Source organism: Oncorhynchus gorbuscha, linkage group LG04, assembly GCF_021184085.1.
Source record: "Oncorhynchus gorbuscha isolate QuinsamMale2020 ecotype Even-year linkage group LG04, OgorEven_v1.0, whole genome shotgun sequence".
Classification (NCBI taxonomy): domain Eukaryota; kingdom Metazoa; phylum Chordata; class Actinopteri; order Salmoniformes; family Salmonidae; genus Oncorhynchus; species Oncorhynchus gorbuscha.
In genome coordinates this window covers 32,401,861-32,416,585 of record NC_060176.1, presented here as the reverse complement: position 1 = coordinate 32,416,585, position 14,725 = coordinate 32,401,861, and the positions used below count along the sequence as shown (strand labels likewise).

At 39.6% G+C, this 14,725-nt stretch overlaps 1 protein-coding gene across 5 annotated transcripts in view; it reads right to left on the bottom strand.

Annotated features, from left to right (window-relative positions):
* The window catches only part of tent2 (terminal nucleotidyltransferase 2), a 36,787-nt gene extending 30,280 nt beyond the window's left edge, over positions 1–6,507 (bottom strand). For 4 of the 5 annotated variants that reach the window (XM_046346510.1, XM_046346513.1, XM_046346514.1 and 1 more), the window contains exons 1-4: positions 6,222–6,362; positions 5,809–6,005; positions 554–667; positions 142–385 (exon numbers count right to left, since the gene is read on the bottom strand). In XM_046346510.1, the coding sequence (XP_046202466.1) occupies positions 142–385; positions 554–667; positions 5,809–5,951 (501 nt within the window). In that variant the 5' untranslated portion in view covers positions 5,952–6,005; positions 6,222–6,362. Of the gene's footprint in view, positions 1–141; positions 386–553; positions 668–5,808; positions 6,006–6,221 lie in introns of all 5 variants that reach the window. The other variant, XM_046346511.1, reaches the window with a different exon arrangement.
* Between the last annotated feature and the right edge of the window lie 8,218 nt (positions 6,508–14,725).

Genomic DNA, 14,725 nt, shown 5'->3' with positions numbered 1-14,725 from the left:
GGCTTTCCCACTGGGACTTGTTTTCCCATCCTCTCTATTTGTTTGTGTATATCCATGTGAACGCGAATGTAAACGCCCGGGTTGGATAAAAAGAAAACCACTACACATAATATGTATTATTATCATGATCCTGAGGCTTACCTTGTCCTTGGCATAAGCCTGCAGTGAGCTACGAGGGTTCTCTCCCCACAGGGGGGGCATCCGTGGGGCAGACAGTTGGGGGCTGAGAGGGGAGTGCTGGATTAGGGTAGACTGTGTTTCCCTGGGGCCAGGGCGGGATACAGAGGGAGAGGTGCCGACAGCAGGAGGACTGCCATAATGGGGGACAGGGGAACTGAAGTGCTGCCTCTTTAAATTATACGGGCTGTGGTCTCCACTGTGCCTCCTAGTATACAAAGGGAGAAGACACAGGAGCACATACACACAGGAGAGGAAGACACACACACACACTTTAGGAAACTGCAACATTTCAGGTCTAACGTTTGGAAATGGTGCCTGTGCTAATGAAATAGGGCAGGTAGAAGAAAACAGAGAAAGAATAAACAAGCCTTACTTCCTCCCGTTGGCCAGTGCAGATGCATGAGGACCAGGTGGGGTGCTGGGACTTGGCTTCCAACCATAAGGAGGAATATCTGAAGGACCTGCAGGCAGGGTCCGACCATGGAAACTACACACACAGTGAGAATAGGCTAACACACCAGCATGAAATATCTCAGTAGTTGATAAACAGAGCAAAGAGATCAAGTACATACAAGTAGCCATACAGACTAAAGAGAATGCATTTGATTCTGTATTGCTTGCGCACATATGGCACAAATGCAGGATTAATTTTCACAAGGTTAGGAAAAGAGAAGTGATTTGTCGGCTGAGGAAACAGGAAAAGTAGTCTGCAGCAGACCCAGGTTTGGAAAGTCTTTGATAATACTTTAGGGTCTTTCCATGTCATTTCAGCATGTCATGACACCCACCATCTCAGATAGTTCCCGAAATCATTTTTGTAGTAAGAAACAGATAAGATTAGCATTCCTGCAACATTTTGTTGAAATATAATTAGATCTCTGAGAAATGTTTCTAATTGATTTCACACAAATTGTGCATTTTAAATTTTATGAATCATATAATATTCAATAAATATAGTAGATGAAATCTGATATGGACCCCAAAATATTTTAACAATGTGTGAAACATGAGGATTCCAAAGAAATTGTCAAAAGCCACACACAGACCACCCACACCAATCCCAACCCAACAAGTTTGACAAGTAGTATGGAGCTGCGGCTCAGTGAAATTAGTCATTGAAGTTGTTAGGTTTATGTCCCATCTTACATCCTGATATTACCAGATTCTGACAGGTAGATGGGGCTGTTCCTGGTATTCTGTGATTAATTTTAAAATAATCCACCACCACTCAATTGTTCATCCAAAGTACAAAATGACATATTGGTTCCCTTAACCTGTAAACCAGGATTCCCCAACTGGCTGCCCGCAGGATTCTATTTGCCCCCCCATTATATTGGTTTGGGCTTTTTGCAGTCAATTTGCAGTCTACATATTATTTGTAATTATGTTCCGGCCCCCTGATCATATGCTCAAAAAAAAAAAAAAAAAAAAAAAGGTCCCGCGGCTGAATCTAGTTGATGATCCCTACTGTAAGCAGTGTATAGACAAGGTACAACAGCAACCCATGCTTTGGTTTATACCTGCAGTGATGCAAACTGGTGAGGGTCCAAAAAGGTGACAAAATGTTATTTTTATCATTTGCATCTTTTCAGAAAATAACAAGTACATAACACATATTTGAACAATCTCAATAGTCAGGAAACATGTTTATGGTAGGCTGGCATTGCTTAACTGATGATGTGGGTCGAAAATTATGTTTTGGTTATTTAGATCTCCATATGTTTACTGTTACAGGGAATTGTTCCGAGGTCGTCATTGAAAATAAGAATTTGTTCTTAACTGACTTGCCTAGTTAAATAAAGGTAAAATAAATAACGTAACTAGCCTAAATATATACTGAACAAAAATAAACGCTACATGCAACAATTTAAGATTTGAATTAGTTACAGTTCGTGTGACAAAAATCAGTCAATTGAAATAAATACATTCGGCCATAATCTATGGATTTGACATTACTGGGAATTCAGATATGCATCTGTTGGTCACAGATACCTTAAAGAAATGGGCCTCAGGATCTCGTCATTGTATTTTTGTGCATTAAAATTCCCATCGATAAAATGCAATTGTGTTTATTTTTCATAACATATGCCTGCCGATACCATAATCCCACCATGTGGAGCAAACCGCTTGCCAACACGACGCCATATACAGTTGAAGTCGGGAAGTTTACATACACTTAGGTTAGAGTCATTAAAACTAGTTTTTTCAACCACTCCACAAATTTCTTGTTTAACAAACTATAGTTTTGGCAAGTCAGTTAGGACATCTACTTTGTGAATGACACAAATCAATTTTTCCAACAATTGTTTACAGACATATTTTTTTTCACTTATAATTCACTGTATCACAATTCCAGTGGGTCAGAAGTTTACATAGACTAAGTTGACTGTGCTTTTAAACAGCGTGGAAAATTCCAGAAAATGATGTAATGTCTTTAGAAGCTTCTGATAGGCTAAGTGACATAATGACATAATTTGAGTCAATTGGAGGTGTACCTGAGGATGTATTTCAAGGCCTACCTTCAAACTCAATGCCTCTTTGCTTAACATCATGGGAAAATCTAAATAAATCAGCCAAGACCTCAGAAAAAAAATTGTAGACCTCCACATGTCTGGTTCATCCTTTAATTTACAAACGCCTAAAGATACCACGTTCATCTGTACAAACAAAAGTACACAAGTATAAACACCATGGGACCACGCAGCAGTCATAAAACTCAGGAAGGAGACGCATTCTGTCTCCTAGAGATGAACATACTTTGGTGCAAAATAAATCCCAGAACAACAACAAAGGACCTTGTGAAGATGCTGGAGGAAACCGGTACAAAAGTATCTATATCCACAGTAAAACCAGACCTATATATCCACATAACCTGAAAGGCAGCTCAGCAAGGAAGAAGCCACTGCTCCAAAACCACCATAAAAAAAGCCAGACTACGGTTTTCGACTGCACATGGGGACAAAGATCGCACTTTTTGGAGAAATGTCCTCTGGTCTGATGAAACAAAAATATAACTGCTTGGCCATAATGACAATCGTTATGTTTGGAGGAAAACGGGTGAGGATTGCAAGCCGAAGACACCATCCCAACCGTGAAGCACAGGGGTGGCAGCATCATGTTGTGGGGGTGCTTGGCTGCAGGAGGGACTGCTGCACTTCACAAAATACATGGCATCATGAGGAAAGAAAATGATGTGTATATATTGAAGCAACATCTCAAGACATCAGTCAGGAAGTTAAAGCTTGTTCGCAAATGGGTCTTCCAAATGGGCAATGACCCGAAGCATACTTCCAAAGATGTAGTAAAATGGCTTAAGGACAACAAAGTAAAGGATTTGAAGTGACCATCACAAAGCCCTGACCTCAATCCGGTAGAAAATGTGTGGGCAAAACTGAAAAAGGGTGTGCGAGCAAGGAGGCCTACAAACCTGACTCAGTTACACCAGCTCTGTCAGGAGGAATGGGTCAAAATTCACCCAACTTATTGTGGGAAGCTTGTGGAAGGCTGCCCGAAACATTTGACCCAAGTTAAACAATTTAAAGGCAATGCTACCAAATACTAATTGTGTGTATGTAAACTTCTGACCCACTGGGAATGTGATGAAAGAAATAAAAGCTAAAATAAATCACTCTACTATTATTCTGACATTTCACATTCTTAAAATAAAGTGGTGATCCTAACTGACCTAAGACAGGGAATATTTACTAGGATTAAATGTCAGGAATTGTGAAATACTGAGTTTAAATGTATTTGGCAAAGGTGTATGTAAACTTCCGACTTCAACTGTGTGTCCACCTCACTTTAGCACTTTTCTTCACTCCAAAAATGGTGTTGAACCACGAAGTACCAGTAGTCTGAAGCCTCTGCTCCTGTGTTGCAGGAAGTGCTCTGTTTAACCATCTAGTTGCACTTTACCAGACTGCACACTTATCGCAACTCAACACTCCTGCTGCACCACCAATCCATAGCTGCAGACAGAACTGCGTTGCCACAAACCAAGACCACTATCAGTAGGTCTATGTTACACAGCATTTTGTAATAGTCCTTATTTTTCAGGTTGTGAAGCCTGGCCCGGTTGACGGGATAGAGTTGTGAAAACCAACCAATTCAAGTGCTGATGGAACAAGGTAAGATTAGAGACATGTCCAGCTAAAAGGCTTTAAGAACAGTGGCATCAGTCTTTAAAATGTAATATGAAAGGCTGGGAGGTAAAAACTCTAGCGATCTGTATCTGTGTTAATTGACGCTTTCAGCCTAGCGCTCTTTATCTAGACAGGTTACAGCAGTAATGAGTGGTAAAACATAAAACATGGTCATACCTAAAAACATCTCACACATACATAGTGGGAGCTACTGTGCATCGCTCCTACTTTCATGATGTGTGTACCAGTTAAATAATTTCTCAAGATGCAAAACCGTGCGTCTTTGGAAGATAACAGTTTGTCGTGAGGAGGTAGGCATTATTCATGGTCACAACCAGGGAAAGCCTTGAAATCTTTGTCAGAGCCTAACAGGTTCATCATCAAGTCCATCGTTCATAGCCGCAAAACAGCGCAACCCGTAGCCAATGGTCTTCACTAATATTCTACAATGTAGAGAATAGTAAAAATAAAGGTGCCTCCAAACTTTGACTGGTACTGTACATACACACACACATTACACACAGGCTGTAACATAACAGAATAGTTTCTGAATGTACTGTGTGCAGGAAAATAAAAGGCAAGTGATGTATCGGAAATTGTGTAATGGCATTACAGCCAACCTAAAATATTGTCATATAATTATAAATACAGTTTATACACGTTTTATACATATGTTCTGTATACATAGCCTCTAAAATATACATAAACAGATCATATATGTGTCAGATTGTTTCCTTTTAAAGCTGTTAGTGTTATTATGATACAATATCAGTACTTGTTGCATTTACAACTTATCTAAGTCCTATCCTCAACTGATTTGAGCCAGTGTATGGCTGTGGATTGTTTGAATGAAATGTTGGTATATTGGCAGTTAATTTGAAAAATGTATGGAATCATTCTCTAAAACGGATTGGCTAGCTAACACACAGAGTGCAGATACATTCTTCACATTCATTGTTTTACAAAACAACTTATCACAGCACTGGCAAACCATGGTCGACCAACTCCCTTACCAACATGGCTGAACTTTGGACAATCATAATGGAGGTTTATATACTTTCTCGTATACTAAATCCTAATTCAATAGCCACAGTATTGTCCCATGAGTTTGCGGGGCTAGCCCATCATGCACAGCAGTGTTTTTGTTACTCTCTTTGTGCACATGCTTACAGGGGGCTCGAGAACAATGACCTTGTACACAATTTCGAGGACACTTTTAGACTCTTGAGCACTGCTTTCAGAACTACCGGCTTAAAAGTATACAAAACCTCTGTTCAATTTCTTTAAAAACGTATTCTTTTTAGTCTATAATGGACATTACATACATACATACATACATACATACATACATACATACATACATACATACATACATACATACATACATACATACATACATACATACATACATACATACATACATACATACATACATACATACATAGAAAGACCCACCCAGCCACATTATTCCATGGGATTGCCTTACTTTGTGTTAGCGATGTTTCGTGGAGCCTCAGCTAGTTGCTGGTAATGTTGAAGGAAGGCCTGAGGTAGCGGGTAGAGTCCATTACCGTGCCCGTTTTTGGAGTTGTAGGGCGGGCATCCCGCTGGCGCAGCGCTGGGGTACATGTTGCTGCTCACGGAGGTCCAACATCAACTGTGCCTCGGTGTATCGGTCTCAGGCTAGATGAAGTACCAAGAAACAACGCCAAGATCTTAGCCAGCAGTCCTAATATTTTTTATCAATTAGCTAGCAAGCTAGTTATGCTAAGTTAGGTGACGTTAGCTAGCTAGTAAGCTAACGTTAGCAGTTTCACTTGTTAGTCTGTTTTTGAGTCTCTGCATCAACATCATCTGTTAGGCTGGAGAAAAAAATAATTGCAGTAAAAACATGTTTACTTTGGAGATTCGGAGTTTGCTCGTCAATAGCTCTCGTGCAGAAGGTTCTAGGATGATGAGTGATATATAGAATCAAATGATGGTACAGAGCTAAGTAAACCCTTTGTGTTTACTGATATTCGAACTCTTACCTTAACAGAGACAAAAAGGAGGCATTACGATGTTTTCTTGGCCTCTGGTGATTTAGGGACCATCGTAAAAGTGCACAACCGGTAATTGCGTGTAAACTCAAAAATGTTTTAAAATTTCTATTCAGAAGGGTTAAACCGATATGAAGATTACACACTGCATGGCACCTCCAGTCACTGAAGGGCTCAGCATTTGTATTATTTACCTCTAGCTACCAAGGGGGAAACATTTGACCCATTTACAAGGAAGCTTCCTACTATCTAGGTGAAATGGAGATGTAAAACCACATAATGTGAAGTCACTGACCTCCTCATCTATGCTATATTAATGATATTTTCAGGTCATTACTTCCCTGATTTTACAGCCATATTTCTTGTGATAGGTCTGTATTTCAATACCTTCCTATCAATATAAGCTACAGATCTAGAAACAAGTGTGGTGGGTTCCTTTACAGCTCTTTCAAAATTATTCCCCTTTGATTGTTTACAAATATTTATCCTATTATTATTATTTGTTCACGTACAGATCTAATTTTCTTTAGCTCTATCCAGATGGTTTTGAAATCTAACACTGAAAATTATTCTCAATATTGCACATATATATTCCATAGTGCCCTCAAAGCTGAAGAGTCTGTGACTAAGCACATCCCTCTGCAACTGGATCTTGGACTTCCTGACGAGCTGCCCCCAGGTGATAACGGAAGGTAACAACACATCCGCCACGCTGATCCTTAATACGGGGCCCCTCGGGTGCATGCTCAGTCCCCTCCTGTACTCCCTGTTCACTCATGACTGCACGGCCAGGCACGATATCCGTCTCTCCTTCCAGTTCTCTGCTGCCAATGACTGGAACGCCAACATCACTACTCTGGAAGGTTCTGACTAAGAATATGTGGACAACTACAAATACCTAGGTGTCTGGTTAGACTAAACTCTCCTTCCAGATTCACATCAAACATCTCCAATCCAAAGTGAAATCTAAAACTGGCTTCCTATTTCGCAACAAAGCATCCTTCACTTCACTTCGGCGATGTCATTTACAAAATAGCCTTCATTAATTGGATGGAGTCTATCACACCAAAGCCCCATATACTTAACCACCACTGCGACCTGTACGCTCTCGTTGGCTGGCCCTCGCTTCGTACTCGTCGCCAAATCCACTGGCTCCAGGTCCTCTACAAGACCCTGCTAGTCCCCCTTATCTCAGCTCGCTGGTCATCATAGCAGCACCCACCTGTAGCACGCGCTCCAGCAGGTATATCTCTCTGGTCACCCCCAAAACCAATTCTTCTTTTGGCCGCCTCTCCTTCCAGTTCTCTGCTGCCAATGACTGGAACAAACTACAAAAATCTCTGAAACTTGAAACACTTATCTCCCTCACTAGCTTTAAGCACCAACTGTCAGAGCAGCTCACAGATTACTGCACCTGTACATAGCCCACCTATAATTTAGCCCAAACAACTACCTCTTTCCCAACTGTATTTAATTTACTTATTTATTTTGCTCCTTTGCACCCCATTATTTTTATTTGTACTTTGCACATTCTTCCATTGCAAAACTACCATTCCAGTGTTTTACTTGCTATATTGTATTTACTTTGCCACCATGGCCTTTTATGCCTTTACCTCCCTTCTCACCTCATTTGCTCACATTGTATATAGAGTTGTTTATACTGTATTATTGACTGTATGTTTGTTTTACTCCATGTGTAACTCTGTGTCGTTGTATCTGTCGGACTGCTTTGCTTTATCTTGGCCAGGTCGCAATTGTAAATGAGAACTTGTTCTCAACTTGCCTACCTGGTTAAATAAAGGTGAAATAAAAAATAAAAAATAAAAATAAAATCCCCGTCTGTACTAGCAAAACAGTCTTGTAGCCTCGCATATGCTTCATCCAACCACTTCCGTATTGAGCGCATCACTGGAACTTCCAGTGGAACAGCTGAGTCAGAGTTGAACTCTATTTGAAGTCAAAATCGAGGTTTGTAACTGTCGATCTGATGTCCAGAAGTCATATGTGATAATAGTGTGAACTTTCTGTACAAAAAAAGTAAAGATAAACGTGATAAAAGTCATAGAAAAGTTGGGTTGGAACTCGTAAGATATGACCCTTCTCAGTCAACATAGGCGAGAGGTTTGCTTTGTTAATACAACCGATGGATTACAGAATAAAGTTAAGAATGTTCATGCGAGACAGGAGTTAGGATTTTACGTTTCATTGGCATTGGGACTATAAAGGAAAATATATATGTTATATGTTAAGATTTCAGTTGACAGAGATGTCTATGTAGTGAATTGTGCATAGGCCTATCACATTTGTGACTGTATTTTATAGGCTATACTGTAGGGGTTTCCTGTAGGGTTTATTAATGAACTGCATTCGGGTTGCGTGTGCAGTCTGGCAGTGTCACTTATGTGTGTGCTTTTTATGTCAGTTTCAGTTATGCGTGTGTGGAATTCATGGTGACTATTTGTGAAGTAAATACGCTAGGCTAAAGGCTTCCATGCATCAACCAGCTTAAATGTAAATGTAATAATGTCCTATTACATTTTTGGCTAGTCTGATGCTGCGCATGTTGTGTATTTTGTGGAATTGCATTAGCGCAGACATTAGGTATTTTTTTCTTCATTTCCCTGGTTTTGTCATTTTATTTTTTGGGGAAATGTGAAGAGTGTTCCCTGGACAGTCCAGAGATCCCAGATACCCAGGTTAATCCCTAATGTATACGGTTAGAAATGTGGTATTACACACCAAATGGTTCTGTAAGTGGTGTATGGCCCAAACCTAAATCATATGGACTTGTGGAGATCTGAGTGGATTTGACTGGTGTAAGCAATATGGCAATAGCTTCAACTTTCCATCTTATAGTATTTGGAATTTTCACCATACTGCTTATACCAATCTCCACAACCTTTGATCTCCACAAGTGCATAGGGCCTAGGTTCAAAGGGTTGATTGGGTATTGTTCCTATGATATTGCACTTTGGAGGATGCTGTCTTTTGGAAGGGGTCTTAAACGCGTGTCTTGAATATCTGATAATTTAGTATCTTAACATGGTGGGCCTACTTCTCATAAGAGAATAGTTTCTTACCCTGATGTCCTGGCTAAATTCCAATTTGAACCCTCTACCATAATGTTCATGTAATCATTCCTCTCCCAAGTACTTATAGCTCATTAATCCACTGTCTGCCCTATGCAACTAACACTTATGTGTTGGCAGCTAATAATAGCCATTAAAAAATATTTATTATATTTAAACAACTAATAAAATATTGTTTCGGGCTTCATCAATGATACAGATGGAATTGACAAATACACAGGTCATAGGGATATGCAAAGAACATTTGCAAAGAAACTATTCAGCTGGTGTGCCAATGAGAGGTGTGGTTGTCAATTCAATTTGTCCACAGGTTAGGAGGAACTGTGGTCAATGGCTTCACCAAGTGTCAAAATACAGAACAGAAAACAATAAATCAAAGGCAGAGGCAAGGCAAGCATATTACAACTGCACAAGTGAGCAAATATGTAAAACCACTGCTAGAAGTGGTAGAATAAAGACCTAGGTAGGGAATATATGTTAAAACTGTACAATATTGGAATGTTTTTTCAGTGTTTGTTTCAAAACCATCTGGATACAAAGAAACATAAACTGTTATCTGTACCTGACTTAGTAACCAAGGCAATAAAAGGAAAAATATTTATAGAGAATCAAAAGGGAAGAATTTTGAAAATTGAAGGTGAACCCAACGCACTTGTTTGTAGATCTGTAGCTCATATGGACAGTGAGCTATTGAAAATCTGGAAATATTCATAAAAATTAGTGCAATGGAAAAAGGAAATTCTAATGGGTGTACTATGGATGAGGTAGGACTGTGACTTAACATCAACTGATTTTACAGGTATATGTAATTTGGATAAGAAACTATTGAAAATTAGATATCTATGTGAACAAATAACCACAGCTGTAATAAGATAACTATTTGTAGAATATCAAAGGGGAGGAGTACAAAAAAAAGGTATAGCTTTCATAAGAGAGGTAAAGTTTGCAAGTTTGCAGACAACACAACAGTAGTAGGCTTGATTACCAATAACGACAAGACAGCCAATAGGGAGGAGGTGAAGGCACTCGGAGTGTGGTGTTAGGAAACAAACTTTCACATCAAAGGAGATGATTGTGGACTTCAGAAAACTGCAGCGGGACTTGGTGCGGCAACTGCACCGCCCACAACCGCAGGGCTCTCCAGAAGGGGGTGCGGTCTGCACAACGCATCACCGGAGACAAATTACCTGCCCTCCAGGACACCTACAGCACCCGATGTCACAGGAAGGTCAAAAAGATCATCAAGGACATCAACCACCTGAGCCACTGCCTGTTCACCCCAGTACCATCCAGACGGCGAGGTCAGTACAGGTGCATCAAAGCTGGGACCGAGAGACTGCAAAATAGCTTCTATCTGAAGGACATCAGACTGTTAAACAGCCATCACTATCACAAAGAGGCTGCTGCCTACATACACACTTAAAATCATTGGCTACTTTAATGCATGGATCACTCGTCACTTTAATAATGCCACTTTAATAATTATTACATATCTTGCATTACTCATCTCATGTGTATATACTGTATTTTATTCCATCTATTGCATCATGTCTATGCCGCTCGGTCATTGTTCGTCCATATATTTATATGTATATATTCTTATTCCATTCCTTTACTTGGATTTGTGTGTATTAGGTAGCTGTTGTGGAATTGTTAGATTACTTGTTAGACATTGCTGCACTGTCAGAACTAGAAGCACAATCATTTCGCTACACTCGCAATAACATCTGCTAACCATGTGTACGTGACCAACAATGGCTCCCCAATGGTGGAACAAACTCCCTCACGACACCAGGACAGCGGAGTCAATCACCACCTTCCGGAGACACCTGAAACCCCACCTCTTTAAGGAATACCTAGGATAGGATAAAGTAATCCTTCTCACCCCCCCTCCCCCCCCTTAAAATATTTAGATGCACTATTGTAAAGTGGTTGTTCCACTGGATGTCATAAGGTGAATGCACCAATTTGTAAGTCGCTCTGGATAAGAGCGTCTGCTAAATGACTTAAATGTAAATGTTAAATGCAATAAAAATGTATTTGATTTGATTTAAAGGAACCCTCCATACTTGTTTGTAGATCTGTAGCTCATATAGACAGTGGGCAATTGAAAAGAAGACCCATAACTGCAAATATTCATATAAAATCAGTGCAGTGGAAAATTGAGATTCTAATGGAGGAGGGAGGTCTGTGACAACTTCAAACGGGTTTACAGGTATACATCATTTGGATAAGAAACTATTGAGAATTAGATACAGTTTAAGTCGGAAGTTCACATACACCTTAGCCAAATATATTCAAACTCAGTTTTTCACAATTGCTGACATTTAATCCAATTTATTTATTTATTTTAAGAATGTGAAATGTCAGAATAATAGTAGCGAGAATGATTTATTTCAGCTTTTATTTCTTTCATCACATTCCCAGTGGGTCAGAAGTATTTGGTAGCATTGCCTTTAAATTGTTTAACTTGGGTCAAATGTTTCGAGTATTCTTCCACAAGCTTCCCACAATAAGTTGGGTGAATTTTGGCCCATTCCTCCTGACAGAGCTGGTGTAACTGAGTCAGGTAGACCTCCTTGCTCGCACACACTATTTCAGTTCTGCCCACAAATTCTCTATAGGATTGACATCAGGGCTTTGTGATGGCCACTTCAAATCATTTACTTTGTTGTCCTTAAGCCATTTTGCCACAACTTTGGAAGTATGCTTCGGGTCATTGTCCATTTGGAAGACCCATTTGCGACCAAGCTTTAATTTCCTGACTGAGGTCTTGAGATGTTGCTTCAATATATCCACGTAATTTTCTTTCCTCATGATGCCATGTATATGGTGAAGTGCAGCAGTCGCTCCTGTAGCCAAGCACCCCCACAACATGATGCTGCCACCCCCGTGCTTCACAGTTGGGATGGTGTTCTTCGGCTTGCAAGCCTCCCCCTTTTTCCTCCAAACATAACGATGGTCATTATGGCCAAACAGTTATATTTTTGTTTCATCAGACCAGAGGACATTTCTCCAAAAAGTGTAATCTTTGTCCCCTTGTGCAGTTGTAAACAGTAGTCTGTATTTTTTATGGCGGTTTTGGAGCCAGTGGTTTCTTCCTTGCTGAGCGGCCTTTCAGGTTATGTCGATATAGGACTCGTTTAACTGTGGATATGGATACTTTTGTACCCGTTTCCTCCAGCATCTTCACAAGGTCCTTTGCTGTTGTTCTGGGATTGATTTGCACTTTCCGCACCAAAGTACGTTCATCTCTAGGAGACAGGATGCTTCTTCTTCCTGAACGGTATGACGGCTGCGTTGTCCCATGGTGTTTATACGAGCATACTATTGTTTGTACAGATGAACGTGGTACCTTCAGGCGTTTGGAAATTGGTCCCAAGGATGAAACAGACTTGTGGAGGTCTACAATGTTTTTTCTGAGGTCTTGGCTAATTTATTTGGATTTTCCCATTATGTCAAGCAAAGAAGCACTGAGTTTGAAGGTAGGCCTTGAAATACATCCACAGGTACACCTCCAATTGACTTAAATGATGTCAATTAGCCTATCAGAAGCTTCTAAAGCCATGACATAATTTTCTGTAATGTTCCAAGCTGTTTAAAGGCACAGTCAACTTAGTATATGTAAACTTCTGACGCACTGGAATTGTAATAAAGTGAGATAAGTGAAATAATCTGTCTAAACAATTGTTGGAAAAAGTACTTGTGTCATGCACAAAGTAGATGTCCTAAACCGACTTGCCAAAATTATAGTTTGTTATGGGGTGGTTGGAAAGCGAGTTTTAATGATTCCAACCTAAATGTATGTAAACTTCCGACTTCAACTGTATGTATGTGAAAAATAACCACAGCTGTAAAAAGATACATGTTTGTAAATGAAATCTAAGGGCAAGAAATCTGAGAAAAAATAAAAGGTGTACCTTTCATAAGAGAGGTAATGGAACTCATGGACACTGAGATATTGAACAGAAGACCCATAACTGGAAATGTTAATATAAAATCAGTGCAGTGCAGTGGTGTGAATCAGTTATATTTCAGATGGTGTCAACAACATTTAGTTTTCATGCGTTTTGGAGTAGAATGTTGTTTTTTTAAGTCACCAGAAGTGACTTGTCACAGTTATGCTATAAAATAATCTGATCCAACCCCTCAAAATCCTCCAGCAAAGAACCCCCCCCCAACCCTACCTATGCCTCACCACTGCTGAAAACACTGAAGATCATAGGCCTATTCATGCTTTTTGACCTTGTAGTTTTACATAAAATAGTACATATTAACAAGATCAAATTTAAAAATGTAATTGTTGTAAGAGCTCTTTTAATTGAGACAAACATTACGTTTTCCTGTAAACACCACATTCTGCTTATTGCACTTTTAAGACAGTCCCTTAGTCAGGATTGCATAATATCCCCTATTGAAACCAACTTAAAGGGGAATGGAAACACTAGAGCTGTTTTCGAAATATTCATACTAACCGCACGAACCATGCTATTTGTGACATTGAGTATATAGTATGCTCATTGGTCATAGTATGGACATAGTCAGTATTCCGGATAGCGTACTAAATTCGGCAAAATATGAAGTATACATGCAGAGGACACTATTTCCGTACTTTAGGACCCATAATGCAATGCTTCATGAAATGGGTGTGGCTTCACATCGTTTCGAGATTTGAAGAAAATGGTCAAAAAATGCAGTCGAAGTACAACGAGAGCGGATACAAATTCATTGTTGTAATTATGAGGAATGTTAAGAAAATGTTGAGCAATAGTGATGCCTTTTCAAAGAAGTTAACTTACACGTTATATTTGCTGACAATTTGTTAGCTATGCTGTCCTTACGAAACACACAGCATATCATTACTGCAGTATGTACATGTATGTTGTTAGCTAGCTACCTAACAATAGTTAGCTACTTGCCAGTATATTATCTATAGGATATCTAACTACCCAACGATTATTGACTTGATTTTCCCGTCATTCTTAGCTTAATGGTATAGTTGTGGTATATATAGTTGCTTTCATAAATTCGTTCTGGCTATCTACTCTGAATTCAGAGCACTCTCCTCTGTGTACCAGAGCGCAGAATAATGGATTTATGATTGCTCAACATCCATTGAATATGGCCGGTGTCAGTAAATGTTAGCCAATAAAGCGTAATTAAATTGTTGCCAGCAGCACAGCTACAGTCACCAACGCTCTGGATAACATGAAAACTGCCTTACCAGCTCTACTAAGGCAAGTAAAATGGTCAGTGGTCTCATTTGTGTCTGAAA